The 27169-nt window shown below is 36.3% G+C and overlaps 4 protein-coding genes across 15 annotated transcripts; all 4 read right to left on the reverse strand.

The window, feature by feature from the left end:
• Positions 1 to 1635: 1635 nt before the first annotated feature.
• Positions 1636 to 18594, reverse strand: LOC117914068 (probable protein phosphatase 2C 49). Of its 11 annotated transcripts, none has more exons than XM_034829244.1 (5): positions 18262 to 18350; positions 15975 to 16089; positions 15395 to 15828; positions 14791 to 15280; positions 1636 to 2079 (listed from the first exon to the last, which is right to left on the reverse strand). In XM_034829244.1, the coding sequence occupies exons 2-5, from the start codon at positions 16041 to 16043 to the stop codon at positions 1990 to 1992; spliced, it is 1083 nt and encodes a 360-aa protein (XP_034685135.1). In that variant the 5' UTR covers positions 16044 to 16089; positions 18262 to 18350; the 3' UTR covers positions 1636 to 1989. The 11 variants fall into 11 exon arrangements, with proteins under 11 accessions (XP_034685135.1, XP_034685134.1, XP_034685138.1 ...); XM_034829243.1 differs by having other exon boundaries at positions 15975 to 16627; positions 18262 to 18348; XM_034829247.1 differs by having other exon boundaries at positions 15395 to 15831; positions 15975 to 16627; positions 18262 to 18348.
• On the reverse strand, positions 7216 to 9828 carry LOC117914070 (hydroxyproline O-galactosyltransferase GALT3-like). Its single transcript, XM_034829254.1, has 3 exons — positions 8949 to 9828; positions 8754 to 8861; positions 7216 to 8116 (listed from the first exon to the last, which is right to left on the reverse strand). The coding sequence occupies exons 1-3, from the start codon at positions 9129 to 9131 to the stop codon at positions 7910 to 7912; spliced, it is 498 nt and encodes a 165-aa protein (XP_034685145.1). The 5' UTR covers positions 9132 to 9828; the 3' UTR covers positions 7216 to 7909.
• LOC117914069 lies at positions 10536 to 14312 on the reverse strand. 2 transcript variants are annotated; one of them, XM_034829253.1, is made up of 5 exons: positions 13780 to 14312; positions 13103 to 13533; positions 12173 to 12391; positions 10888 to 11685; positions 10536 to 10607 (listed from the first exon to the last, which is right to left on the reverse strand). In XM_034829253.1, exons 2-4 carry the CDS (start codon positions 13367 to 13369, stop codon positions 11578 to 11580), a joined length of 594 nt encoding a protein of 197 aa, XP_034685144.1. In that variant the 5' UTR covers positions 13370 to 13533; positions 13780 to 14312; the 3' UTR covers positions 10536 to 10607; positions 10888 to 11577. The 2 variants fall into 2 exon arrangements, with proteins under 2 accessions (XP_034685144.1, XP_034685142.1); XM_034829251.1 differs by having other exon boundaries at positions 13079 to 13533.
• A 1395-nt stretch (positions 18595 to 19989) lies between the features above and the next one.
• On the reverse strand, positions 19990 to 26587 carry LOC117914067 (hydroxyproline O-galactosyltransferase GALT3). The gene is made up of 8 exons (XM_034829238.1): positions 26422 to 26587; positions 25305 to 26212; positions 24461 to 24696; positions 24061 to 24339; positions 23175 to 23303; positions 21675 to 21851; positions 21480 to 21587; positions 19990 to 20843 (listed from the first exon to the last, which is right to left on the reverse strand). Exons 2-8 carry the CDS (start codon positions 26080 to 26082, stop codon positions 20637 to 20639), a joined length of 1914 nt encoding a protein of 637 aa, XP_034685129.1. The 5' UTR covers positions 26083 to 26212; positions 26422 to 26587; the 3' UTR covers positions 19990 to 20636.
• Positions 26588 to 27169: the final 582 nt, after the last annotated feature.

Consider the following 27169-nt stretch of genomic DNA (forward strand, 5'->3'; position numbering starts at 1 on the left):
ACATTTTTTTATTCTAATTTTTAATTTTATTAAGAAAAAAATAAGTTTTATAATTATATAATAAAAATGATGATTTTTTTCATATATATATATATTAATTTTAAATTGATAAATTATGTTTTTCTATTAAATTCAAAAAAGATAAAATATTTAATTTTTCATTCAGATTATTTAAAAATAATAATAAAATGATGGAGAATGTTTAATCATTTTTTATTTTTATAATAAATAATTTTAAAAAATTTATATGATTTTTTTCCTTTGCATAATGTTTTTTTTTTTTTTTCATATATATATATATATATATATATATATATATATTTTCTCAATACATCGAGTGGATGATGTTAATATATTTGATATGTTAATATTAATAAGGTATAAAAAGTGGTCTTAAAGATTATTATTTTTATTATAAAATACAAATACAACAAAAATATGTTATAATTACAATATAAATACACTTACATTACCATAAAACCCAATTAGGAAATTTAAAATTTTTGTTTTATAAAAATGATAATTTTGTATGATCATCATATTTCACAACATACCTATATCATAAATAATTTCTGAAATAAAATGAAATGCTAATTTGAATTCACGTAGTTTTTTTTTTAATATACACAAATTATTAAATAATTTTAATGCACTATATGAATGTTGTTAATATATTGATATGATGTGTTAATACTAATAGGGTATGAATAATCATTTTTAGAATTATTACTTTTATAATGAAATATAGGTACAACATAAATACATTATACTTACACTATAAATACACTATCATTACAATATATTACAACATAATTTAATTTATTTTTGTTTAATTTTTTACATGTTATATTACCCAATAAATAATTGTGAGCTATTCCATTTTAATATGTGTGTGTTAGTCAATTGAATATTTATATATTATTCAATTGATAAGTGTTTGTAAAAAATAATTATTCATTATATTATGCTAACAAAGTTTTTAATTGTATGTTTCATATATAAAACAATATAATAATATTAGGATATGGTTTTTATTTATGAGATATTCAAAATTATTTTTTTTACCAGGTTCTTTAAAAAATCTCATTTTTTTTTAAATTACTTGATTGTTCAAAAGTGAACAACAATTTTTTGATAAATATACAGTTGATTACCTGTACTTATCACCATGTATGAATCGCACATCAATCTCAAATTTATTTATAAGTAATATAGAAAACATATTCAAGGTAAAATGTCTTCTAACAACCATTGAGACTAGTTTTTCTAGCCTAACCTATTGAGTAATTGTCTATTTTTTATTTATTTATTTCTACAGTGGGAACATTTTTTGTATGTCAAATTTTTTTCTAAATAATGACATTTCTTTTCTCATAACCTTTAATCATATATTTTAAATGGCACTTAAATTAATTGAATATTTAAAATCATTTTTATTCATGGCCAACCAGAGTATTGAGCTGTGATCATCAGGGCCGTCCATTGGTGGATGAGGTGGTAGAGTTGTTCTCTGTACTGCGCTCATCATATCTGACTTTGAACGAGAGCTGTCCATCACCTACCTATCTCCATTGAAAATGGGTATGTAGGCCCCCCGCAGAGAATGGCCGAGAACCATGTTTTAGAAAGATTAAATAGTCAGGCGCCCCACTAAAAAGAATGGAGGCCTCAACACGTGTAGATTCAATCTATCGTGAACTGTGTCCTCACAAAACTCTTAACACCTCGTCGGTGTCTTTTGTCGTCTCCTTCAAGATCAATGCAGTGTCCATTAGGAGTATTCGCAATCCACATGTACATATAAAACGTTAAATAATGATGGGGAGATGAATGGAATCAAGGTGATTATTCTCGCACTATAGTCAACTAGGCGATTATCCTAGCTTTCATCTCTTCTACAAAACTTTTGGCTGATTCTTTTGTACCCTATGATCTGAAGCAGGCCATAAACTGACATTACGATCTCTTCCTCTCGTATTTTGAATGCAATTAGCGTTCCAGCAAGCTCTTCAGCCTGTTTCGGGCTTCCTCGGAGAGACTACAGCACCTGAACCTCAGCCTCTGTGGTGGTGGGAATGCCTCACTGTGATCGGGGGAAGAGAAGCAGATGACAATCGCAGTGAGATTATCCGGTGTGTGTAGCCATAATGCTTCCATGACGAGGTCTCTAGCACACTGCTGCGGGTTGTTGTGCCGCCTCATTCCACGGCGAACCAGGCTGACTGCATGCTGGTTTGACATGACATCCCAGATCCCATCGCAGCCAATAATCAGGAACTCATCGTCTTCTGTTAGAATAATCTGTCGAAAGTCTGGCTCAGCAATGAGAGGTGATGGAGAACCATCAGGGAATTTCATTCCCCAGTCTCCGAGGGCTCGGGTGATGGAGAGAGCCTCGTTGAGATACCCATCGAGAATGTAACCACCTACGGCCTCGACACGCTTGCGCTCTGGGAGATAACTCGGTCTGTGATCTTGAGACATCTGGACTGCTTGTCCTTTCCTGCAGAGAACTGCTCGACAGTCACCAGCATTGGCCACTAGTAGATGCCTGCAAAATCACGTGGCAGAGTTCATTAAAAAGAAGAAACAGTATTGAAAAATCAAGAAATTTTCAGAAGTAAATAGTCAGGAAAACAGACCAAAGTATTAGAGCTTGTCATACCTTCCGAGTATTAGGGCAGTCAAGGCTGTTGTTCCGCATGAACTGCTAACAGTGCATTCATCAGCCAAGGCAAGATCAGCCAATAAAAATGCCTTGCGATGACAATTTTCCAATTCCTCTAAGAAAATATCATTAATTTCAGACATATGTGGTATATCAACATCTTCAAAAAACAGCCTCATGGCATTCCTCTTGATATGAGCTGCTGCTTCAGGGCCTCCATGCCCATCAAACACTGCATAGAAGGCACTTGGAAGTGAACACCTGAAGAGGGACCCCACCTCGGCAGAAAGATCATCAATCCGAATGTGCTCATCCTCCATGGATTTCCGCGGCCCAATGTCAGCATAGCTACCAGATCGGATGCTTGGGACAAACTTGATCGTGGAAGACTCAATAACAGCTTCTTGAATGATATCTGAGCAATCAACAACCTACTAAAGAAAAACAGGTGGTTAAAGACAATTCTAAGAAGCCCAGGACAAGGTAAAGCTCTAACTTGCAAACACAAAGTTTACAATGAAGAGACAAATATAAACTGCGCTTTTAACCAAAGCAGCAGATAGAGAACTATAACAACCATGATTAAAATGATCCCCGTGAAGAAATGGCTAAATGTTGGGGCAATCTGCACAGAAAAAGGTTCCATCTGGTGTTCTGTTTCTCGTGTAAAAGGAACCTAGAAAGGACAGAAACTGCCCAAGCAAACTAGTTAGATATGAAAAGGAAAGAAAACAGGCCAATTCAACACTATATATTCAGTGATCCTTCTAGAGGGTGAGCATAACACCATCAAAAGATGAGACAAAAACCATCAGGACTAAATCGCTAAAAGTAGGAGGAATGTCATTGATGTACTCTAAAGATAAGTAATTTTAAGGCTAAGCAAAAGCTTTCATTGACAAGATATGGAATGCAAAAGAATGTGCACATCGACTAAGAAGGGATAGAAGTGAACATACTCTCCAAGCACCTCTTAGACTACACGCCTTTCAAATTTCAATGGAAAATAAGATATTGAGAAACAATGATCCCATTTCCACCGGATGAGAAAAGATGAGATATTCATATCTTAATTTGTTAAAGTGTTTGAACAATATAAAATACAACTGAGACATGGAACAACAGGTGATTAAAACAAGCTGCTCTCCTTCATTTTGCATGGTTCCATGCACAGCTGATTGTTAATATGACATGCAGCCTTGGTGCCAAGACAAAATTGATGAGGCAAACCTGTTACATTCAATAGTTAATATGTTCCTTGAGAATAAAGGGAAAACAAGGAAGAGGGAAATCTGCTTATGAGATTTTGCAGTTGAATTAGAGGTTATAAACATATAAAAAGATCGTTTGCAATTTTAAGTAGGATGTGGTTTAAACATGGAATATGAACATAAGAATTCCAAATAAGAGTAGAAACAAATTTTTATTTCATCACAATAGTAAATAAACCTTAACTGCTGATAATGCTCTACTCTAAACTGTACTCAACCCTTTCCGATCAGTTCTACCAATGCCCCACCAATGTCCCACCAAATGATGAACACGAAATTGAAAATAACCAATCCAAGTAACATGCACATAAATATGACTGCACAAGTAGCCAGAGTCTTGGAATCTTCCTACAGTGGAAACCAAAAGCAAAAAAAAAAAAAAAAAAAGGATAGGAGTTCAAGAGAGCATAGGTTGCAGCCAGCAACTTTCCTTTAGCTTTGGGAAAAAAAATGGGGATAGTAAAAAGAGGGGAGAGGGGGGAGAGTTAGAAGACTTGGGACCAGCAAAGCTCTAATTCAAAAGCACAAATAAACAAATATAATTGAACTTTGAACAAGAGGACACTAGAAAATCACAAAAACCCAAAACTGAAACTAATCATAATATGTCGACTATACAGATTTAATTAAACATAATTCTTCAAAGACAAGGATTAACATTTGAGACTCTCATAATATTCTTTTCTAAGGACTTCTCACAAATCCAACATAGAAATTCATAGGCTATTAACCTTATAGCATGGGCTTTCAAACATATAAATAAGTAAACTAATGACCAAGAATCTCAAGAATCCAAAACATCCAGAATCTCCCTTTGGATTTTGAAAAGGAGGAAAAAGTAGAGGAGAATACTGAAAGTTCCTTTAAAGATTTTTTTTTTTAATGCTATTTTCAGCATTTTGTAAGAACCTATATAGAAAAAGAAGAGGAAGAATAAATTATGTATACACGCATATTAAATTGGTTTCTTCACAATAAGGTAAAGTAAACACCCAAGAAATTCATAAGTCAATAAATTTTAATTTACAAAACTATCTCCACAAACCTAATAAGCTACCGAAAATCTACCAAAACCTTTAGAAGAGAAGGTCCAAGACTAAAACCCAATTAGCCCTAATCTCATTATGCAACTTCCAATCATCCCAACTGATAGAAAAATATCAATAAATCTCCATCAACATGCAAAAATCGTAAAAGCCCTGTTAAATCAGAAAAAAAAAAAACCTACTCAAGCTAATCACGCTGCGCCAAATTTCAAGCCAAAAAAAACAAAAAATCACAGAACTAAACGGATTTCTTTACAAAAACCAGAAGAACTCCGTCAAATCAGAAAAAACCAACTAATAAATAAAAATTAAAAATAAAAAACCAAGCTGTCCCTTCAAGCTAATCACACAGCACCAATTTTCTATCCGAATACTACACCAATTTCTTCCAAGAGTCCACAAACACCATCCAATCCCACACAGAACACCAAAAAAAAAAAAAAAAGGAAAAAAAAAAAGAAAGAAAGAAAAGAAAAGAACATAGTCAAGAAACTCACCGATTCAAAGCGCGTTGCGGCGACAGGCTCCGGACAAGCGCGAACGGCTTGAAGAATCGGAGAAGAAGGTGAAGGCGAAGACGGCGGTAAGTCCAACACGTCGTCGATCTGAAGATTGGCCGCGGCTCTAGGAACACAGAGGTACTGACACAGCACTTCTGCTTCCGCTACCATCTTGGGGCTCACGATCATCGCTACGACAGTCGTTTCCAGTTCCCTCTGCAATACACAAAAATCTAGGGTTTGCTCCGCGATTCAAGTATTCGAATTCGAATTTAGAGATTGGATTTTTCCTCTTTCTCTTGTGAGCGAAGTTAGAAGTAATGAATAATGAGATTATAGGAACCGTGGACGCGCTATTAAAATTACACCTAGGGAAGAGATCTGTAACCGGCGAGACAGGTAATATGGGCTGTTGTCACCGCCACGTGTGGGTAATCGGTTTTTAAGTTGGATTTTGGAAATTTCTATATATTTTTTTTAAATGAGTATATTTAAACGTGTTTTTGAATAAAAAATGTAAAGTCAAATAAGAGGGTGAGAGAAGTTGACTTCCAATTAACGTTGAGATTTTGATAATAATCAATAAATAATGCAGATTAAGATAAGGCTTTATGAATTAAGTCTTTTTTTAGTAAATGATTTTTAAGTAATTTTTATAATAAAAGAATATATAAAAAGAAGGACAAAAATCTAATTCAGTTTTCAGATGAGGTAGATAATGACTTATTCCTAAACCCTAACAATATCTTTTTTAATGGGCCTAAGGCCCAACATGTGATTCCTTCACAATGGCGTGGCTCTATGAAACACCACATGATTTCGAACGTTAAACAAAGTATCAGGCAAAATTCCCTTTTTACCCTTATACATATGAACAAAATAGAAAAAAATATCCGTTATTGTGGATTGTAAGGGTTTGCGTGTGACCAAAATCTATTAATCCCGAAGACGAATGGAAGAAGTTGCCGTGCCCCAGAAGTCTTCTTTCCTTTCTTCGTCTCTTCTGCCCTAAAAAGAAAGATTGAAAAAACATACAAAAGGGAGGACTTTTCAGTTCTCATAACCCATTCATTGATTTATTGGGTCGGACAAAGGGTGAGATGGAGTTTTCCAGATGGGAGAAAGGGGCTGGATGTAAAAGTGCATGTGAGAATTGAGATAAGAAACCCCAGCTTATTGGGATTTCTTTTGGCGTAGGGGATAGAAGCCAAAGCCACGTCTAAAAACACGTGTGCATAAGGATATCTCTACGTGTCAGCCAAGCAACCACGTATGTGATACATGGTGTGAGGGTGGATGAAATTTACCCAAACGCTGAGGTCATCTTTAGGTGTCCAATAGCATGTGATAAAATTGTAATCAAGGGCTTTTTTTGGGATAAAATAATAACCCATTCAAAAATTAGCATGTAGTGATAATGTAGAATTTTCTTGGTGGCTTTATGATGTGTGAAGGCAGTAGCCGTAGGGCATTTTGTGGGCAGTGGGCATGGGCCTGTTACCATCACCCAAAAGTTTTTTGAGTGGGTTAGGATCAAAGGACGATCCACGCTGACGGGGACTTGGTCAATTGGATAACATATCAGTCAGGCTAATGGGTTCTGCCTCCATCAAAATACTTTATTCTGGGCACCGATTATATTCACCACCGAGTAAAGGATGTTAGAACGTGGAATAAACTATGAAAAATGATTTGTTTTTGGGTATGGAACTAATCAAAAAGACTGATCAAGAGGCAAAGTAACTGCTGGATTTTGTCTGTATCAGTCAACAAAATTGTCATCAAATTCTGCAATCTTATTCACATTTGGAGAATGTAAACACATTCAACTCAATGATCAAGCTTTGTGGTATCAAATTTGCCTAAATTGGAATCCATTTTTTTTTTTTGATAAACCAAGAGAAGAAATCATATTAGACCACGCCAAAACAGGGGGCGCTCTCTAAGTACACTGACAGTATACAAAGAAGGCCTCACCCAAGGCAATAAAGGAGAAACAAAAACCTAGAAAAGCCAAATATGACCAACAAGTCAACCACCCAACATATTCATAAAAGAGAGATAGTCCACATCCATGAACTGTTGAGACCATTCAAGAAAAGTCCGAAGGAAGAGATTCTTCAAACTCATATCTGACTTCTCTTCTTCTTGAAACATTCTTCTATTCCACTCTCCCCAAATACACAAAAACAAACAAATAGACGCCATTTTCCAAACTACACTCCTCTTTTTTTCTAGGCCCTTAATTTTCCATTCAAGAAGTAAATTTCTGATTGAGTTCGGGAACACCCACACCACCCCAAAAGAAGAGAGCACCACAGTCCAAAGCTCCCTTGTCTTATCGCAATGAATTAGAATATGATCCGCCGATTCCTCATACTCTTTACAAAGAATGCATCTGTTAACCATAGGTTGTTGAACTCTTTACTCACAGCAGATGGGCTTCTGCTCTTTCTGCAGCATCTCCCACAGGCATAACACCTTTCTTGGACCCTGATAATGGGCGAGAATATAATTTGATTCACATCCAGTGTTATAAAACCGTTCATCGCTAATGTAGTTTACTTGTTGATCCTTGTTCTTGAATTCATCAATCCATATGCCCATCGCAACATCTTCTAGTTTAAAAAGCTGAAAAAAGCACAAAGACAAGGGATAAAGCTCAGTATTTTCTGGACTTTGTCATACTAAGACTACACCAAGCCAAGCCAGCTTGTTCATCATACATCTGTAAAATAGGATCCCAAGGACATACATTCACGAAGTTAGAGAAAATTGAGTCACTTCTCAGAAAGGGGAAAAAAAGGAAGGAAAGTTCAGGCTCTGGGTTTTCCAAATGGAGTTGGACTGTAAAACAAGTTCATATTTCCTAAGTTTTTTTAGCTGGGTGCAGACTGTGAAGCATTTCCAAAATCACTGATCCATTTCAAAGGTTTACTTGTGTTAGAACAATTCTATCCTTCTATCAAGCAAAGGCGGTTCATACAATCCAGACAACTCAAATAGATAGGACAAGTAGTTGAAGATCCAATCAGCCTTATCTCAACTATTTTGCTTAGTTATTATATGGGCCAAAATATGATCGTTAATCTATCAGGTTTCATATTGTTTCACGACTGATTCTCAACCTGAAATCAAGGTCCCAAAAGTTGATGCCAAATCCTCACTGGAGAGGGAGCTGCCATGAATATTAGGTGAAACCATTTGGCGTGGAGGGACATGATGAACATGACAGTTGCTTATGAACTTTGTAAGCAGTAACTCTTACCTGGAGGTCTCTTTCTTGGTGGCCTTGAACAATGAATTTTGCAATGTCTCGGGATATGATGCAACCTGGACCATGGGCCCATGGTGGGTACGTATCACGTGGCCATTCCTGCATCGAGTAATCTCATCAAAGTGAAGTCATGATGCAGTGAAGCAAACATCATCCTTTATGGTGGAATTTGACGGAGAATGGTACCTCAGCACTGATATGCCATTTGCTGTCTTTATCCCTGTGGGGTGCCGAGTCAAAGGATATAAGACCATACAACAGGCCATTAGATGGCTTTCCTTTAAGACTTGAGAGAACTTCATCAATCCTAACAAAAGCATCATCATCTGTTTTCATTACATATTTAGCAGGGAGGATTTTCGTCTGCATTACTCAAAGAACAGGAAACACTAGAGAGTTAAAAGAAGGGGGGAACAAAATACAAACAAAACAAAACAAAACAAAGAGGCTTATATTAAAAAATTAGCTTTGCAATTACAAGCTGCTGTATCTGTCCATAAAATTCAAAAAATGATCTCTGAAAACCAAAATGACATCATTTTTAGGTTGAAGTTGGTTCAAAACTTGATTGGTACTGTGTTATAGGAAAAGACCAAAACACAGGGATGTTTAACATTTATTTTTTTTAAAAAAAAGAGAGAAAAGAAAATCACATCAATAGAGATCGAATTCATAATATATAAATGCGGCTAATAAAGTAGGGAGTAAGATAAATAGTAATAACAGGCAATAAGTTTGGTTCTTTTGTAGGGAAGAAGCAAAGAAAAGCTTAAAGGGCGGGTCCATTGTGCTTGTTTTGTACTCCAGGGAAGGAAAGGAACAAGAGGTTGTTTAATGACATAGAGGACCAATCAATGTCCATGATAGATCTTGTAGATTGGCTGAGGTCCATGTAAGGAGAGGATGTCTTTTTGTTTGTCCACTTCTTGCTTAAATTAGGCTTCTTTTGTATACATTGTGTGTACTTTGGTGTGTTTACTCTTAGGTGATAGTAATTCAAATTCTCATTTGCCTATCAAAACAAAAAAAGGTTTTCAGCCCAAAAGTGCCACACCTGAGTCCAACATGTCTTAATCCTTTTTTTTTTTTTTTTTTTTGATAGGCAAAGGTTTGTATTAAGAAGCACCAAAAAACAAAGGGCGCACTCTACGTATACTGGCAGTATACTCAGAGAACCAAACCAAGCACCAGAAAAGGAAAAAAAAACACCTAAAAAAAAAGCAGGCTAGCCACAATAAAGAGCTTTTAATCTTTAAATCCCAGTACTTATTTGGCAACTTGAAACCATTGCATAACCAGGTTCAACATATTCACACTAAACATGTAGAAGTAGATGGATACTTCATCAAGGAAAAATTGACTAACGGATTAATTTGTACACCTTTTGTAAAGATTGAGAATCAACATGCAGATATTTTAACAAAGGAGTGTCAGAAGGTAATTTCAAAGTAATACTTGACAAGTAGGGCATTCAAGACATCTATACCCCGACTTCAAGAGGAGTGTTGAGAAGTACATTAAGAGATTTCCAAATTTCGGATTTGATTCTAGTTAACCCCTTATTTTAAGGATTGATTTTTATTTTTTTATTTTTTTAATTTCCATAAGGAGCGTATTTGTAGTTGTCATATTTAACTCCTTGATTATAGAAATTTGATTATTATTATTGCTCCAAGTTAGGAACAAATTGTAGGGATTTGTTTTAGATTCTTCCTTGTGTAGTTTTTTAATCCTTGTCTAGTGTTTTCTTCTTTCTTAACATAATGTAAAATCTGTGAAGTAATATATACAAAAAAATTCTCTCCAAATCAGCACAAGAGTAGGGCTTAGAGAGACCAAAATAGACTTCGGTAGTGTTTGTTTTTTTGGCTTTTTGCTGAAAACCATTTAGTTTTAAAATTTAGATTGTTTGTTTTTTTACTTTTTCATGACTTATTATAAACTTTTTACTAAATAGAAAAAGCCAAAATATGTGGCTTTTTCTAAATAGAAAAAATAACACAATGGTTTTTTTTACTTTTTAATACTTAATAGAAATAAAATATTACAAAAACAAACAACCTAATATTTAATACTATTAAGTATTAAAGTTCTATTTAGAATTAAGTAAAAAAACAAACACCACCTTCGTGTATCTTGGCGGCGAAGTTGGCCTTTCCACCATCAAGCACTTTGGGACTAGTGGCTAGAGCTGAAGGCTTTCTGAAGCAAGATAAACTTGCATTGAGCCTATTCCATACGGAATGGAAGGGAGGGAGAATCATAAAAAATATATATCTTTATGACATATATGATCATGCTTCCACACTAAAAAAAGGCTTAATGTCCTGCCAACAATAAAAAATAAAGAAATTCCCACTCTCCTAAATTTTCTCCCTAATTCTACTAACACCCTCTCCAACTCCCTATTGTGTCTAACTCCACTTCATTCTCCCCTCAAACTCTTAACACCTCACTGCCCCACATGACTACCTCTTACTCCTGAAACATACATAAATAACTCCGAAATTTCCAATTATCAGAGGAGAAATTTTGAATTTTATGATTAACCTCTTTAACTTGGTCAAGACCCATTTCATGATCTTCATGATCCTCAAAAGTAACAACATGCATGAAAAAGAGAGAAGTGGACTAGAATTTGAAACCTTATACTAGGACACAGTAGCAAAAATAGATGAATTGGAAAGAAGAGAAATGCATTTGATGTACATGATTGAACTCTTTTTGCAGAGTGGTTTTGTTGCCTCTTAATGATGCACCCACTTAAAAGAAAAGAACCAACATAAAAAAAATTGAAAAGTGAAAATGGATACTCTTACATGAAGCTCAAATCCATTTTTGCACGTAGAAGCTTTTCACCATGTGTAAAATCACCTACGTAGGACTTTGTACCATCATAGAAGGTGAATTCAGGAGATACCACCTGGGCACAATAGAAAGTTATCCACGTAAGAGCACTACCAAATCAGAATCCTTAAAAATTCCAAAAATTAGATGAAATGCTTATTACATTAGAAAAACTTCTGCCTGTGACTTTTCTAAGATGCAATTAGATGTTAATCAATTCATTCTCCACATAACAAAAGAAGGAAAAATCAATTTCAGTCCACTCTATGTCCAAATTCGTCATTTAGTAATGCATATATCCTCTCAAATCAACAAATCTATACTTCAGCTACCTATACAGGCAAGGAGGTTGAACTATGTGGATTCCAATGTGTCAGGTGACCAATTAGTCTTACGGAAGCATTGTGCGGGCATAACTCATATCCCAAAGCCCCTCCAATGGTGCTCTTTATGAGGAGCTATTGGAGTGTAATGCAGTCTATAAATAAATAAAAATAAGAAACATAAGGCACAATCTAGAAAACTATTTCTAAAAGAAAGTTTGATTTTAAAGATTGACCCACCTGGGCTTCAAAAGTGAAGCTCTGCGTCTTACTTGAATCACTTCGAGTGTATGCAGAAGTATCCGACGTATCTGAGGTTTCATCCATGTAGTCTAGACTCTTTTCATCATTAGCATATGAGGATTCATCCAGCAGCAAAATCTCAACACCATCTTCTCGCAAAATTGAGTAGCTGCTGTCATTACTCAAGTATGTGTATCTCCTCAATAGGGAACCATTCTGATGAATAAATACAAGAATATCATATATCACAATTTTAATAGTCACGAAGAACAACTAACTGATGTGAAATGTCCTACATAAAATCATGTAAATACCTGCTACATGCAATAAGAGTTTCAGGTGTGTTCAAGAAGTATTTTTATTTCCTTTTACGTCATATATATATATTTTTCATGGGAACTCGTCTCTTGAAGAGACGAGTTCCTTTGAGGATTTTTTTCTTTTTTTTTAATAATTTGGGATTTTTTTTTAAAAAAAATATTATTTTTTTTTCATGGGAATTCGTCTCTTCAAGATACGAGTTCCCTTGAGGATATTTTTTTTTTAATTTGGGATTTTTTAAAAAAAAAATATTAATTTTTTTTTCATGGGAACTCGTCTTTTGAAGAGACGAAGAGACGAGCTTGAGGATTTTTTTTTTTTTAATTTGAGAGTTTTTTAAAAAAAATATTATTTTTTTTCATGGGAACTCGTTTCTTCAAGAGACGATTTCCCTTGAGTTTTTTTTTTTAATTTGTAATAAATATTAAAAAAAATATTAATTTTTTGAATTTTTATTTTTTTAACGATTTTGGTTATAAAAAAATTTATCTGTTCACCCTCTCTCCTAGGTGGTAAAAACTACCATATATTTATAATAACTTATTCTACTACAATAATTTAAAAATAATTTTTTTAAATTACCATACTATTGAGAAAAGTCCTTACATCTTCTATCAGTTTGTGAACAGGTCCAGAGAGTACTATGCTCTTGTTTCTGCTTATAGGGTCCATCAATTCCTCCCTGCCTGTTATTGCTCCCAAAGCTGGCACAAAAAATTCTCCTACAGCAAGAAGGAAATCAGGCACAACAAGAACCCGTGGCTGCTGAAGCCGAATAACATATGATTGAGATGATACTCGCAATCTGTAGTCCATCAAGAACATAGTTGAAGTTGCAACTTCTGCGCCAGGTGCAGATTCCAAGTTTGTCATCGAAAACCCACCTCTATTTACAGTAGAAGCTTGGTTGGAAGCATCAGGCGCATTTCAGGCTTCGTATCAAGGCGAGTATCCAGAACAGAGAATTTGGGAATTGTTACATAAAGATCAGTTTCTGATAATGAAGTCATCCTGTACGACGCCCAAAGCCCTTCAAGCTACAAAAAGCAAGTAAATAAGTCAGGTACCTTCATCCTAGGCAATATTGGAAATGACACAGACATTGAAGTATAAAAACTAATTATCTTTTTGTACTTCTCGATTGGTGACATCATGTGTTGTCAGTGGCATGATATTAGATTCTATTTTTTTTCTTAATGGAACTCATTAGACTCTTAAGTCCCTAAGGAAAATCTTCATAGAAATAAAGTTCCAGTTAAAAATTAAAAAACATGACCACTTACTGCAACATGAGCCAGAGGAGACTCCTCATGAATGGCATTACATAACTCCAGTAACGCATAGTTAACTTCAACCCCCGCTATAGTGACATTACGTGACAGGAAGATATGACTATTCATGTTAACTTTATCAACCAGCAGTCGCATTGTGTCTTCAGAAACTGTGGTGCTTCCACGGAAACTTGGAGGAAGCCTTGGCTCTTCGCATAAATTCATGCATGCACAATCCAAGATGATGCTATATTCTTTATCAGACATCACAATACGCAATAAACCCACCAGCTTAAAAGATTGATAAAAGAATTTGGTGAATCATTTATTCTACATGGCACTTAAATTAATTGAATATTTAAAATCATTTTTATTGATGGCCAACCAGAATATTGAGCTGTGATCATCAGGGCCGTCCATTTGTGGATGCGGTGGTGGAGTTGTTCTCTGTGCTGCGCTCATCATATCTACCTTTGAATGAGAGCCGTCCATCACCTACCTGTCTCCATTGAAAATGGGTATGTAGGCCCCCCACAGAGAATGGCCGAGAACCATGTTTTAGAAAGATTAAATAGTCAGGCGCCCCACTAAAAGAATGGAGGCCTCACCACGTGTAGATTCAATCTATCGTGAACTGTGTCCTCACAAAACTCAACACCTCGTCGGTGTCTTTTGTCGTCTCCTCTCTTGTATTAAGCTAAATTCAAGATCAATGCAGTGTCCATTAGGAGTATTCGCAATCCACATGTACATATAAAACGTTAAATAATAATGGGGAGATGAATGGAATCAAGGTGATTATTCTGGCACTATACTCAACTAGGAGATTATCCTAGCTTTCATCTCTTCTACAAAACTTTTGGCTGATTCTTTTGTAACCTATGATCTGAAGCAGGCCATAAAGAGACATTATGATCTCCTCCTCTCGTATTTTGAATGCAATTAGCCTTCCAGAAAGCTCTTCAGCCTGTTTCGGGCTTCCTCGGAGAGACTACAGCACCTGGACCTCAGCCTCTGTAATGCCTCACTGTGATCGGGGGAAGAGAAGCAGATGACAATCGCAGTGAGATTATCCGGTGTGTTTAGCCGTATTGCTTCCATGACGAGGTCTCTAGCACACTGCTGCGGGTTGTTGTGCCGCCTCATTCCACGGCGAACCAGGCTGACTGCATCCTGGTTTAGCATGGCATCCCAGATCCCATCGCAGCCAATAATCAGGAACTCATCGTCTTCTGTTAGAATAATCCGTCGAAGGTCTGGCTCAGCAATGAGAGGTGATGAAGAACCATCACGGAATTTCATTCCCCAGTCTCCGAGGGCTCGGGTGATGGAGAGACCATCCTTCATCACCCGAGCATGGTAGAGATACCCATCGAGAATGTAACCACCTACGGCCTCGACACGCTTGCGCTCTGGGAGATAACTCGGTCTGTGATCTTGAGACATCTGGACTGCTTGTCCTTTCCTGCAGAGAACTGCTCGACAGTCACCAGCATTGGCCACTAGTAGATGCCTGCAAAATCACGTGGCAGAGTTCATTAAAAAGAAGAAACAGTATTGAAAAATCAAGAAATTTTCAGAAGTAAATAGTCAGGAAAACAGACCAAAGTATTAGAGCTTGTCATACCTTCCGACTATTAGGGCAGTCAAGGCTGTTGTTCCGCATAAACTGCTAACAGTGCATTCCTCAGCCAAGGCAAGATCAGCCGATAAAAATGCCTTGCGATGACAATTTTCCAATTTCTCTAAGAAAATATCATTAATTTCAGACAATTTTGGTATATCAACATCTTCAAAAAATAGCCTCATGGCATTCCTCTTGATATAAGCTGCTGCTTCGGGGCCTCCATGCCCATCAAACACTGCATAGAAGGCACTTGGAAGTGAACACCTGAAGAGGGACCCCACCTCAGCAGAAAGATCATCAATCCGAATGTGCTCATCCTCCATGGATTTTCGCGGCCCAATGTCAGCATAGCTACCAGATCGGATGCTTGGGACAAACTTGATCGTGGAAGACTCCATAACAGCTTCTTGAATGATATCTGAGCAATCAACAACCTACTAAAGAAAAACAGGTGGTTAAAGACAATTCTAAGAAACCCAAGACCAGGTAAAGCTCTAACTTGCAAACACAAAGTTTACAATGAAGAGACAAATATAAACTGCGCTTTTAACCAAAGCAGCAGATAGAGAACTATAACAACCATGATTAAAATGATCCCCGTGAAGAAATGGCTAAATGTTGGGGCAATCTGCACAGAAAAGGGTTCCATCTGGTGTTCTGTTTCTCGTGTAAAAGGAACCTAGAAAGGACAGAAACTGCCCAAGCAAACTAGTTAGATATGAAAAGGAAAGAAAACAGGCCAATTCAACACTATATATTCAGTGATCCTTCTAGAGGGTGAGCATAACACCATCAAAAGATGAGACAAAAACCATCAGGACTAAATCGCTAAAAGTAGGAGGAATGTCATTGATGTACTCTAAAGATAAGTAATTTTAAGGCTAAGCAAAAGCTTTCATTGACAAGATATGGAATGCAAAAGAATGTGCACATCGACTAAGAAGGGATAGATGTGAACATACTCTCCAAGCACCTCTTAGACTACATGCCTTTCAAATTTCAATGGAAAATAAGATATTGAGAAACAATGATCCCATTTCCACCGGATGAGAAAAGATGAGATATTCATATCTTAATTTGTTAAAGTGTTTGAACAATATAAAATACAACTGAGACATGGAACAACAGGTGATTAAAACAAGCTGCTCTCCTTCATTTTTCGTGGTTCCATGCACAGCTGATTGTTAATATGACATGCAGCCTTGGTGCCAAGACAAAATTGATGAGGCAAACCTGTTACATTCAATAGTTAATATGTTCCTTGAGAATAAAGGGAAAACAAGGAAGAGGGAAATCTCTGCTTATGAGATTTTGCAGTTGAATTAGAGGTTATAAACATATAAAAAGATCGTTTGCAATTTTAAGTAGGATGTGGTTTAAACATGGAATATGAACATAAGAATTCCAAATAAGAGAAGAAACAAATTTTTATTTCATCACAATAGTAAATAAACCTTAACTGCTGATAATGCTCTACTCTAAACTGTACTCAACCCTTTCCGATCAGTTCTACCAATGCCCCACCAATGTCCCACCAAATGATGAACAAGAAATTAAAAATAACCAATCCAAGTAACATGCATGTAAATATGACTGCACAAGTAGCCAGAGTCTTGGAATCTTCCTACAGTGGAAACCAAAAGCAAAAAAAAAAAAAAAAAAAAAAAAAAAAAAAAAAAGAGATAGGAGTTCAAGAGAGCATAGGTTGCAGCCAGCAACTTTCCTTTAGCTTTGGGAAAAAACATGGGGAGAGTAGTAGAAAGAGGGGAGAGGGGGGAGAGTTAGAAGACTTGGAACCAGCAAAGCTCTAATTCAAAAGCACAAATAAACAAATATAATTGAACTTTGAACAAGAGGACACTAGAAAATCACAAAAACCCAAAACTGAAACTAATCATAATATGTCGACTATACAGATTTAATTAAACATAATTCTTCAAAGACAAGGATTAACATTTGAGATTCTCATAATATTCTTTTCTAAGGACTTCTCACAAATCCAACATAGAAATTCATAGGCTATTAACCTTATAGCATGGGCTTTCAAACATATAAATAAGTAAACTAATGACCAAGAATCTCAAGCATCCAAAACATCCAGAATCTCCCTTTGGATTTTGAAAAGGAGGAAAAAGTAGAGGAGAATACTGAAAGTTCCTTTAAAGATTTTTTTTTTTAATGCTATTTTCAGCATTTTGAAAGAACCTATATAGAAAAAGAAGAGGAAGAATAAATTATGTCTACACGCATATTAAATTGGTTTCTTTACAATAAGGTAAAGTAAACACCCAAGAAATTCATAAGTCAATAAATTTTAATTTACAAAACTATCTCCACAAACCTAATAAGCTACCGAAAATCTACCAAAACCTTTAGAAGAGAAGGTCCAAGACTAAAACCCAATTAGCCCTAATCTCATTATGCAACTTCCAATCATCCCAACTAATAGAAAAATATCAATAAATCTCCATCAACATGCAAAAATCGTAAAAGCCCTGTTAAATCAGAAAAAAAAAAAAAAAAAAAAAAAAAAAAACTACTCAAGCTAATCACGCTGCGCCAAATTTCAAGCCAAAAAAACAAAAAATCACAGAACTAAACGGATTTCTTTACAAAAACCAGAAGAACTCCGTCAAATCAGAAAAAACCAACTAATAAATAAAAATTAAAAATTAAAAACTAAAAACCAAGCTGTCCCTTCAAGCTAATCACACAGCACCAATTTTCTATCCGAATACCACACCAATTTCTTCCAAGAGTCCACAAACACTATCCAATCCCACACAGAACACCAAAAAAAAAAAAAAAGGAAAAAAAAGAAAAAAAAAAAAAGAAAGAAAAGAAAAGAACATAGTCAAGAAACTCACCGATTCAAAGCGCGTTGCGGCGAACTCCGCGGCGACAGGCTCCGGACAAGCGCGAACGGCTTGAAGAATCGGAGAAGAAGGTGAAGGCGAAGACGGCGGCAAGTCCAACACGTCGTCGATCTGAAGATTGGCCGCGGCTCTAGGAACACAGAGGTACTGACACAGCTCTTCTGCTTCCGCTACCATATTGGGGCTCACGATCACCGCTACGACAGTCGTTTCCAGTTCCCTCTGCAATACACAAAAATCTAGGGTTTGCTCCGCGATTCAAGTATTCGAATTCGAATTGGATTTTTCCTCTTTCTCTTGTGAGCGAAATCAGAAGTAATGAATAATGAGATTATAGGAACCGTGGACGCGCTATTAAAATTATACCTAGGGAAGAGATCTGTAACCGGCGAGACAGGTAATATGAGCTGTTGTCACCGCCACGTGTGGGTAATCGGTTTTTAAGTTGGATTTTGGAAATTTCTATATATATATTTTTTAAATGAGTATATTTAAACGTGTTTTTGAATAAAAAATGTAAAGTCAAATAAGAGGGTGAGAGAAGTTGACTTCCAATTAACGTTGAGATTTTGATAATAATCAATAAATAATTCAGATTATGATAAGGCTTTATGAATTAAGTCTTTTTTTAGTAAATGATTTTTAAGTAATTTTTATAATAAAAGAATATATAAAAAGAAGGACAAAAATCTAATTCAGTTTTCAGATGAGATAGATAATGACTTATTCCTAAACCCTAACAATATCTTTTTTAATGGGCCTAAGGCCCAACATGTGATTCCTTCACAATTGCGTGGCTCTATGAAACACCACATAATTTCGAACGTTAAACAAAGTATCAGGCAAAATTCCCTTTTTACCCTTATACATATGAACAAAATAGAAAAAAATATCCGTTAGTGTGGATTGTTAGGGTTTGCGTGTGACCAAAATCTATTAATCCCGAAGACGAATGGAAGAAGTTGGCGTGCCCCAGAAGTCTTCTTTACTTTCTTCGACTCTTCTGCCCTAAAAAGAAAGATTAAATAACCCATTCATTGATTTATTCAGCGAGTCATTGGGTCGGACAAAGGGTGAGATGGGAGAAAGGGGCTGCATGTAAAAGTGCATGTGAGAATTGGGATTTCTTTTGGCGTAGGAGATAGAAGCCAAAGCCACGTCTAAAAACACGTGTGCATAAGGATATCTCTACTTGTCGGCCAAGCAACCACGTATGTGATACATGGTGTGAAGGTGGATGAAACTTACCCAAACGCTGAGGTCATCTTTGGGCGTCCAATAGCATGTAGTGATAAAATTGTAATCAAGGGCTTTTTTGGGATTAAATAATAACCCATTCAAAAATTAGCATGTAGTGATAATGTAGAATTTTCCTGGTGGCTTTATGATGTGTGAAGGCCGTAGCCGTGGGGCATTTTGTGGGCAGTGGGCATGGGCCTGTTACCATCACCCAAAAGTTTTTTTGAGTGGGCTGGGATCAAAGGATGATCCACGCTGACGGGGACTTGGTCAATTGGATAACATATCAGTCAGGCTAATGGGTTCTGCCTCCATCAAAATACTTTATTCTGGGCACCGATTATATTCACCACCGAGTAAAGGATGTTAGAACGTGGAATAAACTATGAAAAATGATTTGTTTTTGGGTATGGAACTAATCAAAAAGACTGATCAAGAGGCAAAGTAACTGCTGGATTTTGTCTGTATCAGTCAACAAAATTGTCATCAAATTCTGCAATCTTATTCACATTTGGAGAATGTAAACACATTCAACTCAATGATCAAGCTTTGTGGTATCAAATTTGCCTAAATTGGAATCCATTTTTTTTTTGATAAACCAAGAGAAGAAATCATATTAGACCACGCCAAAACAGGGGGCGCTCCCTAAGTACACTGACAGTATACAAAGAAGGCCTCACCCAAGGCAATAAAGGATAAACAAAAACCTAGAAAAGCCAAAGATGACCAACAAGTCAACCACCCAACATATTCATAAAAGAGAGATAGTCCACGTCCATGAACTGTTGAGACCATTCAAGAAGAGTCCGAAGGAAGAGATTCTTCAAACTCATATCTGACTTCTCTTCTTCTTGAAACATTCTTCTATTCCGCTCTCCCCAAATACACCAAAACAAACAAATAGACGCCATTTTCCAAACTACACTCCTCTTTTTTTCTAGGCCCTTAATTTTCCATTCAAGAAGCAAATTTCTCATTGAGTTCGGGAGCACCCACACCACCCCAAAAGAAGAGAGCACCACAGTCCAAAGCTCCCTTGTCTTATCGCAATGAATTAGAATATGATCCGCCGATTCCTCATACTCTTTACAAAGAATGCATCTGTTAACCATAGGTTGTTGAACTCTTTACTCACAGCAGATGGGCTTCTGCTCTTTCTGCAGCATCTCCCACAGGCATAACACCTTTCTTGGACCCTGATAATGGGCGAGAATATAATTTGATTCACATCCAGTGTTATAAAACCGTTCATCGCTAATGTAGTTTACTTGTTGATCCTTGTTCTTGAATTCATCAATCCATATGCCCATCGCAACATCTTCTAGTTTAAAAAGCTGAAAAAAGCACAAAGACAAGGGATAAAGCTCAGTATTTTCTGGACTTTGTCATACTAAGACTACACCAAGCCAAGCCAGCTTGTTCATCATACATCTGTAAAATAGGATCCCAAGGACATACATTCACGAAGTTAGAGAAAATTGAGTCACTTCTCAGAAAGGGGAAAAGAAGGAAGGAAAGTTCAGGCTCTGGGTTTTCCAAATGGAGTTGGACTGTAAAGCAAGTTCATATTTCCTAAGTTTTTTTAGCTGGGTGCAGACTGTGAAGCATTTCCAAAATCACTGATCCATTTCAAAGGTTTACTTGTGTTAGAACAATTCTATCCTTCTATCAAGCAAAGGCGGTTCATACAATCCAGACAACTCAAATAGATAGGACAAGTAGTTGAAGATCCAATCAGCCTTATCTCAACTATTTTGCTTAGTTATTATATGGGCCAAAATATGATCGTTAATCTATCAGGTTTCATATTGTTTCACGACTGATTCTCAACCTGAAATCAAGGTCCCAAAAGTTGATGCCAAATCCTCACTAGAGAGGGAGCTGCCATGAATATTAGGTGAAACCATTTGGCGTGGAGGGACATGATGAACATGACAGTTGCTTATGAACTTGTAAGCAGTAACTCTTACCTGGAGGTCTCTTTCTTGGTGGCTTTGAACAATGAATTTTGCAATGTCTCGGGATATGATGTAACCTGGACCATGGGCCCATGGTGGGTACGTATCACGTGGCCATTCCTGCATCGAGTAATCTCATCAAAGTGAAGTCATGATGCAGTGAAGCAAACATCATCCTTTATGGTGGAATTTGACGGAGAATGGTACCTCAGCACTGATATGCCATTTGCTGTCTTTATCCCTGTGGGGTGCCGAGTCAAAGGATATAAGACCATACAACAGGCCATTAGATGGCTTTCCTTTAAGACTTGAGAGAACTTCATCAATCCTAACAAAAGCATCATCATCTGTTTTCATTACATATTTAGCAGGGAGGATTTTCGTCTGCATTACTCAAAGAACAGGAAACACTAGAGAGTTAAAAGAAGGGGGGAACAAAATACAAACAAAACAAAACAAAACAAAACAAAGAGGCTTATATTAAAAAAATTAGCTTTGCAATTACAAGCTGCTGTATCTGTCCATAAAATTCAAAAAATGACCTCTGAAAACCAAAATGACATCATTTTTAGGTTGAAGTTGGTTCAAAACTTGATTGGTACTGTGTTATAGGAAAAGACCAAAACACAGGGATGTTTAACATTTATTTTTTATTTTTTATTTTTTAAAAAAAAAAGAGAAAAGAAAATCACATCAATAGAGATCGAATTCATAATATATAAATGCGGCTAATAAAGTAGGAAGTAAGATAAATAGTAATAGCAGGCAATAAGTTTGGTTCTTTTGTACGGAAGAAGCAAAGAAAAGCTTAGAGGGCGGGTCCATTGTGCTTGTTTTGTACTCCAGGGAAGGAAAGGAACAAGAGGTTGTTTAATGACATAGAGGACCAATCAATGTCCATGATAGATCTTGTAGATTGGCTGAGGTCCAAGTAAGGAGAGGATGTCTTTTTGTTTGTCCACTTCTTGCTTAAATTAGGCTTCTTTTGTATACATTGTGTGTACTTTGGTGTGTTTACTCTTAGGTGATAGTAATTCAAATTCTCATTTGCCTATCAAAACAAAAAAAGGTTTTCAGCCCAAAAGTGCCACACCCGAGTCCAACATGTCTTAATCCTTTTTTTTTTTTTTGATAGGCAAAGGTTTGTATTAAGAAGCACCAAAAAACAAAGGGCGCACTCTACGTATACAGGCAGTATACTCAAAGAACCAAACCAAGCACCAGAAAAGGAAAAAAAAACACCTAAAAAAAAAGCAGGCTAGCCACAATAAAGAGCTTTTAATATTTAAATCCCAGTACTCATTTGTTACGGGCAACTTGAAACCATTGCAGAGGGAAATATAAAATAAATAATTAGATTGATTTTATATTGAGTAGACCATTGCCTTTGCCTATTCTGTGTGCAATTGGTTTGCTTACCCTAAACAATTAGCACCATAGCCAACTTGAACCCATTCATTACACAAATAGCTGACACAGAAAAATGCTTCAAATTTGAATCTTTAATTTACTTTTAAACCAATTCTTTGTTCTAATTGGGCATTGTAAAATAACATCCAGAGCTTAAGATTGCACTCCATATAATGACAAACAGAGCTGAAAGGTAAATCTAAATCCTAACTTCGACTCTGTACTGAAGTTAAGTTTATGACAGTCATTCTGCTCACAAAAATAGAAAGCAGCAATCTCTTTATATTATCTACATACCCCCATAATGCAGGTTGCAATTGTCTTCAAACTGATAAGGCTGTAATAATCAACAAAAGGCATCAACTGGATGTCTCCATATGCTTGAGCTTCTCTCCACAGCTCTAAATTGACTTGCCGGTTCTTGTGCTGCAGGTATGAAGATATAGAATCAGTTAGCAAACACTTCCCTAGGAAAATAAATAAAAAATAAAATAAAGTAAAATGCAAACAACTTTTATGCTCAACTTACAATATTGAAAGATAACATAACTAGAATGCAAGCCATGCAGTTTGTTGCACATTGGAAGTTTTTGTTTCTTGTTTTAGACTCTTATAAATATGGGGATCTTGAGATACTGCCACAGACCCTATGGCTAACTTTTTTGGATAAGCCATAAACCTCAAGTGTAAATTAACAAAGATGTCATGAATCCAAATTTCAATGAAATGTTGCAGACCTAGGTTGACTGGACTACCTAGGTGAGATCATTGAAAGCGAAAATAATCGGTCTAAATTCTCCATCAAGGCATCTTACTTGTTAAAGAAAAAAAAAATCCCAAGGAATAAGTTCACATCTTTCTTTATATCCAATTCATTCAAGCTACACAATAAGAACGAATAAAACAGTGCAAGGTGTTGGAAAATGACAAATTTGGCTTTTGCAGGGAAAAGCAATCTATATACATCCAACAGCTGAAGTCAGCATGGACTTATCTCACTAGCAAGCAATGATAGATATTAAGATAGATAGGCCTAACCCATCAATTTGTGAAACAAATGAAATGACTAAGAAAATGAATGTCACAACTTGTGTGTGCACATCACAAGAACCAGAGCAAATGGATGAATACTGATTTGGTAAAAAATAAATAAACTTGCCCCAGCCTGCAATATGCTACTTACAAGACCAATGAAAAAGCGAACAGCCACATCGCCAGAACGTACAGCTTCGTATTGCATCCAAGTCCTCCTCAGTGCCATGCGACGCTCAAAATTATTTCCAGTAGAGAAAACCCCAACCAGCATTACAAGTCTTTTCCGGGAAACTGGTGGAGCTTTGAGGTGTTCAACATCAACGGCCAAATCTAGATCTTCAGAAACAGGCAAATCTTTAGCTAAGGCAGATAAGAGTTCCAAACCACCTGCTACTTTAACTCCACTAACCAACCATGGCTCAAGTTTCTGCACTCGAAGAAATTGCAATCCAGGATGAGAATGATCACTTATATCAAAATGACATAAGTTTGTAGTATTGCCTTGCCTCTTATTATGATGGGTAATTGTAAGCAAATTCATACCTTACCTCCCTATATGTAAAAGATGTTTCATGCCTTCCATTCACAGTCATGTGGAATCCCTCTGAACCAACCCACAATGTTGCAGTAAATGGATTTCCTTCAGCAAATGGGAAATTAGCACTGACATGGGCTCTTCCACTAGAAACATTGGTCAACATGTCACTATTAGGATGAGTCATGTTTAGATTTTCTTCCACAGTGCTTCTGACAATTAGTTGATTGCAAAGAACAAGTCCATCAACTGTACCATCAGCTAACATATGTTAGATTGATGTGTAACCTTTCTTAAAAATCTATAATCCAAATGATATTAGCAAAAACATGACAAATTATTTGGATTTTGAAGGAGAAAAACAGGTGCTGCACAACAAATATATGATATCAAAATATGGTTAGCTTTTGAAAGTGGCATGCATATTACAAGCTAATTCACATGATGCATGTGTGCCTCAGTAAGACCCCAAAAGAAACAACAATAATATGCAGAAAACGGTAAGAAAGGGAGGAATCAGATGATTGAACCCCAATTACAGACATGATCAAGTTTATGATGTATGAGTTTGTGTTTGCTTGGGTGGGAATGTGCCTGAGACGCTCAGCAGAGTATAATTGATTGACATCCACTGAGAAAAAACCAAGGGCGACCATAGTTGGCAACCACTATTTTTTATCAAGAATTTCACCCACAGCATGAACAAATGAGCTCATCAATATTTTGCAAAACATGTACCATCTACAATTGCTCATGGCTCATATTCAATTGTGAAGCCGCCCTTGTAATAAGAAACAGCTCCATCACAAAAGTGTAATTTGCACTATACACACTGCTACAGAAGCAACGGAATATACCTTTCTGGATGTTAGTGGATGCATGAGCATGACACCTCTCCTCCTTTCCCCACCCTGTCTCATTAGTCCATGTATTTTGAACTATCACTGGCTCCTCTGTCAGTTTATCTCCCGGAAGACTCACATTGTAGTGCAATAAAATGGGAGGCTCCCTCTCCCCTGGAAGCTGCAATCCCACAAGTTCAACTTGAAAGCTTCCATTGCGGCCATCAGGAATGCCAATCACTGTAATGGACGAATCCTCAACTAGACCACATGGGAACTCAAGAATACATCCACTGCTATACACCGTCTTATCAAATGTACTCACAGAGAAAGGACAGTCTTTAGCTTCTGGGTTTCCATTTTCACTTTGAGTATTATTAAACTTGGAGGCCTTATCCTCCTCAATTGCAGACCACAGATCCTTCCAAGCTGAGGAAGCCTCTTTTATGCCTTGAGCTGTTTCAGGCAAAGCATCAGACCGGCATAACAATGGATACATGTGAGCCCACACAAGCAAGGCCTTGGAATCTTCCTTAGAAATGTTGTTCAAAGCATATAAATCATCAAGTCCTTCAACATCAATAAGATGGGCCTTTTTCCTATGATTTAGAACTTTTTTCTCTTTTACCGAAGACACTGAATCACTATCCTTTAATTTAGAAGTATTGGCTGGATGGTTCCCAAAAAACCTATGTGGGGGCTGCTTCTGGGGGCGGTTTCCCATAATAGTGTACTGAAGAAGCAAGATAACAGCAAGTGCTATAATCAACACTCCTCCATACCACTTCCTCATTCTCAAAACAACTCAAAGGGCTCTCAAGTCCCAAGCTATTGACTCTGGGCACATGGGCATTCAATTCTTGAGTTCCCATTTTCATAAATCATCTTCATATACCATTCCAAATTGAAGTATGAACCTGATTCTGATAATAAAAAAAACAAAAACAAAAACAAAAGCCCACATAAGACCTCAGCTTTTTCGTCATTTCCCAGAATCTATTTTCCTATCTTCTTCTTTCCTTTTCTTTATATACACACATACCTATGAGAAAAGACTCAAAAAAAAGAGAATCTAAGTGGTAATTTTTAAATCTGGGTAGCTGAAGAAGAAGAATAGAGTAGAAATGCGTACCTGCTGCGTAGATCTGAAGGAAAAGAGAGATTGAGAAGTTGAAAAACTCGAATCCTGGTATCCAAGAAGGATCTAAAGCTATTACTGTTGTTCAGCCAGCCACTGTGCTCAGCTCAGCTGAAAATCCAACTTCGCCAACTCACTCCATGTTTCCATAAAGTGACGTCGTTTTTGAGGGGTTGCCTTTTCGGATTATACATCAAAAGGTTGTGTCGTTCACCCGTGTTAGTCACTAACCTGCCGCTGACATCGATCCTTGTCGGATATTGGGAGTTGGGCTTGGGCCTGGCCTTGTCCAAAACTTGACCAAGGCCAAAGCCCATGTTATTTTACTACTTTGTTGACATTTTTTTATGTTTTAATGTATTTATCACTTTATTTTTATTTAAAAAATTAGAAACAATTGTCACTCTATTTTTATGTTTTTCAAAATTTTTATTTTTAAAAATCATTAAATAATTATCGCTTTTCAATTATTTGAATTTATAAGTACAAGTTTTAATGGTTTTTAATAACTTACATAAACTTGGGTAGGAAAATTTTGACAAACAATTTTTTTTTTGACCATATTTTTATTTTTTTGGGAAATTATTAATAGACAAGATATCGAAAAAAAGTAGGAAAACATGTTAGAATAATTTTGTTCATATTTTGAGCACATCATATAAAAGGCATTTGGAAACCCTTTCTCAAGTGTCCTTTTTGTTCATATTCTGAAGGCATCCCCTTTTCCAAGGCATTGTATCCT

This window comes from Vitis riparia, chromosome 5, assembly GCF_004353265.1.
Source record: "Vitis riparia cultivar Riparia Gloire de Montpellier isolate 1030 chromosome 5, EGFV_Vit.rip_1.0, whole genome shotgun sequence".
NCBI classification, from domain to species: domain Eukaryota; kingdom Viridiplantae; phylum Streptophyta; class Magnoliopsida; order Vitales; family Vitaceae; genus Vitis; species Vitis riparia.

What these genes read in the sequence shown, in the direction of transcription:
- LOC117914070 (XM_034829254.1), bottom strand. Translation starts at nt 9,131, where the DNA reads ATGCAGACGAAAATCCTCCCTGCTAAATATGTAATGAAAACAGATGAT. An exon ending in AATGGCATATCAGTGCTGAG is followed by an intron (nt 8,862 to 8,948) that starts GTACCATTCTCC and finishes TACTCGATGCAG; the next exon opens with GAATGGCCACGTGATACGTA. An exon ending in ACCAAGAAAGAGACCTCCAG is followed by an intron (nt 8,117 to 8,753) that starts GTAAGAGTTACT and finishes TGCTTTTTTCAG; the next exon opens with CTTTTTAAACTAGAAGATGT.
- LOC117914068 (XM_034829239.1), bottom strand. Translation starts at nt 18,447, where the DNA reads ATGGTAGCGGAAGCAGAAGAGCTGTGTCAGTACCTCTGTGTTCCTAGA. An exon ending in CCGCAACGCGCTTTGAATCG is followed by an intron (nt 15,829 to 18,261) that starts GTGAGTTTCTTG and finishes TTTCTTTAGTAG; the next exon opens with GTTGTTGATTGCTCAGATAT. An exon ending in CTTCCCCCGATCACAGTGAG is followed by an intron (nt 2,080 to 14,790) that starts GCATTACAGAGG and finishes GATCACAGTGAG; the next exon opens with GCATTCCCACCACCACAGAG.
- LOC117914067 (XM_034829238.1), bottom strand. Translation starts at nt 26,082, where the DNA reads ATGAGGAAGTGGTATGGAGGAGTGTTGATTATAGCACTTGCTGTTATC. An exon ending in TTCGCTTTTTCATTGGTCTT is followed by an intron (nt 23,304 to 24,060) that starts GTAAGTAGCATA and finishes TCATACCTGCAG; the next exon opens with CACAAGAACCGGCAAGTCAA. An exon ending in AATGGCATATCAGTGCTGAG is followed by an intron (nt 21,588 to 21,674) that starts GTACCATTCTCC and finishes TACTCGATGCAG; the next exon opens with GAATGGCCACGTGATACGTA.
- LOC117914069 (XM_034829251.1), bottom strand. Translation starts at nt 13,369, where the DNA reads ATGACAAACTTGGAATCTGCACCTGGCGCAGAAGTTGCAACTTCAACT. An exon ending in GGACTTTTCTCAATAGTATG is followed by an intron (nt 12,392 to 13,078) that starts GTAATTTAAAAA and finishes TTTATTCATCAG; the next exon opens with AATGGTTCCCTATTGAGGAG. An exon ending in GCTTCACTTTTGAAGCCCAG is followed by an intron (nt 11,686 to 12,172) that starts GTGGGTCAATCT and finishes TATTGTGCCCAG; the next exon opens with GTGGTATCTCCTGAATTCAC.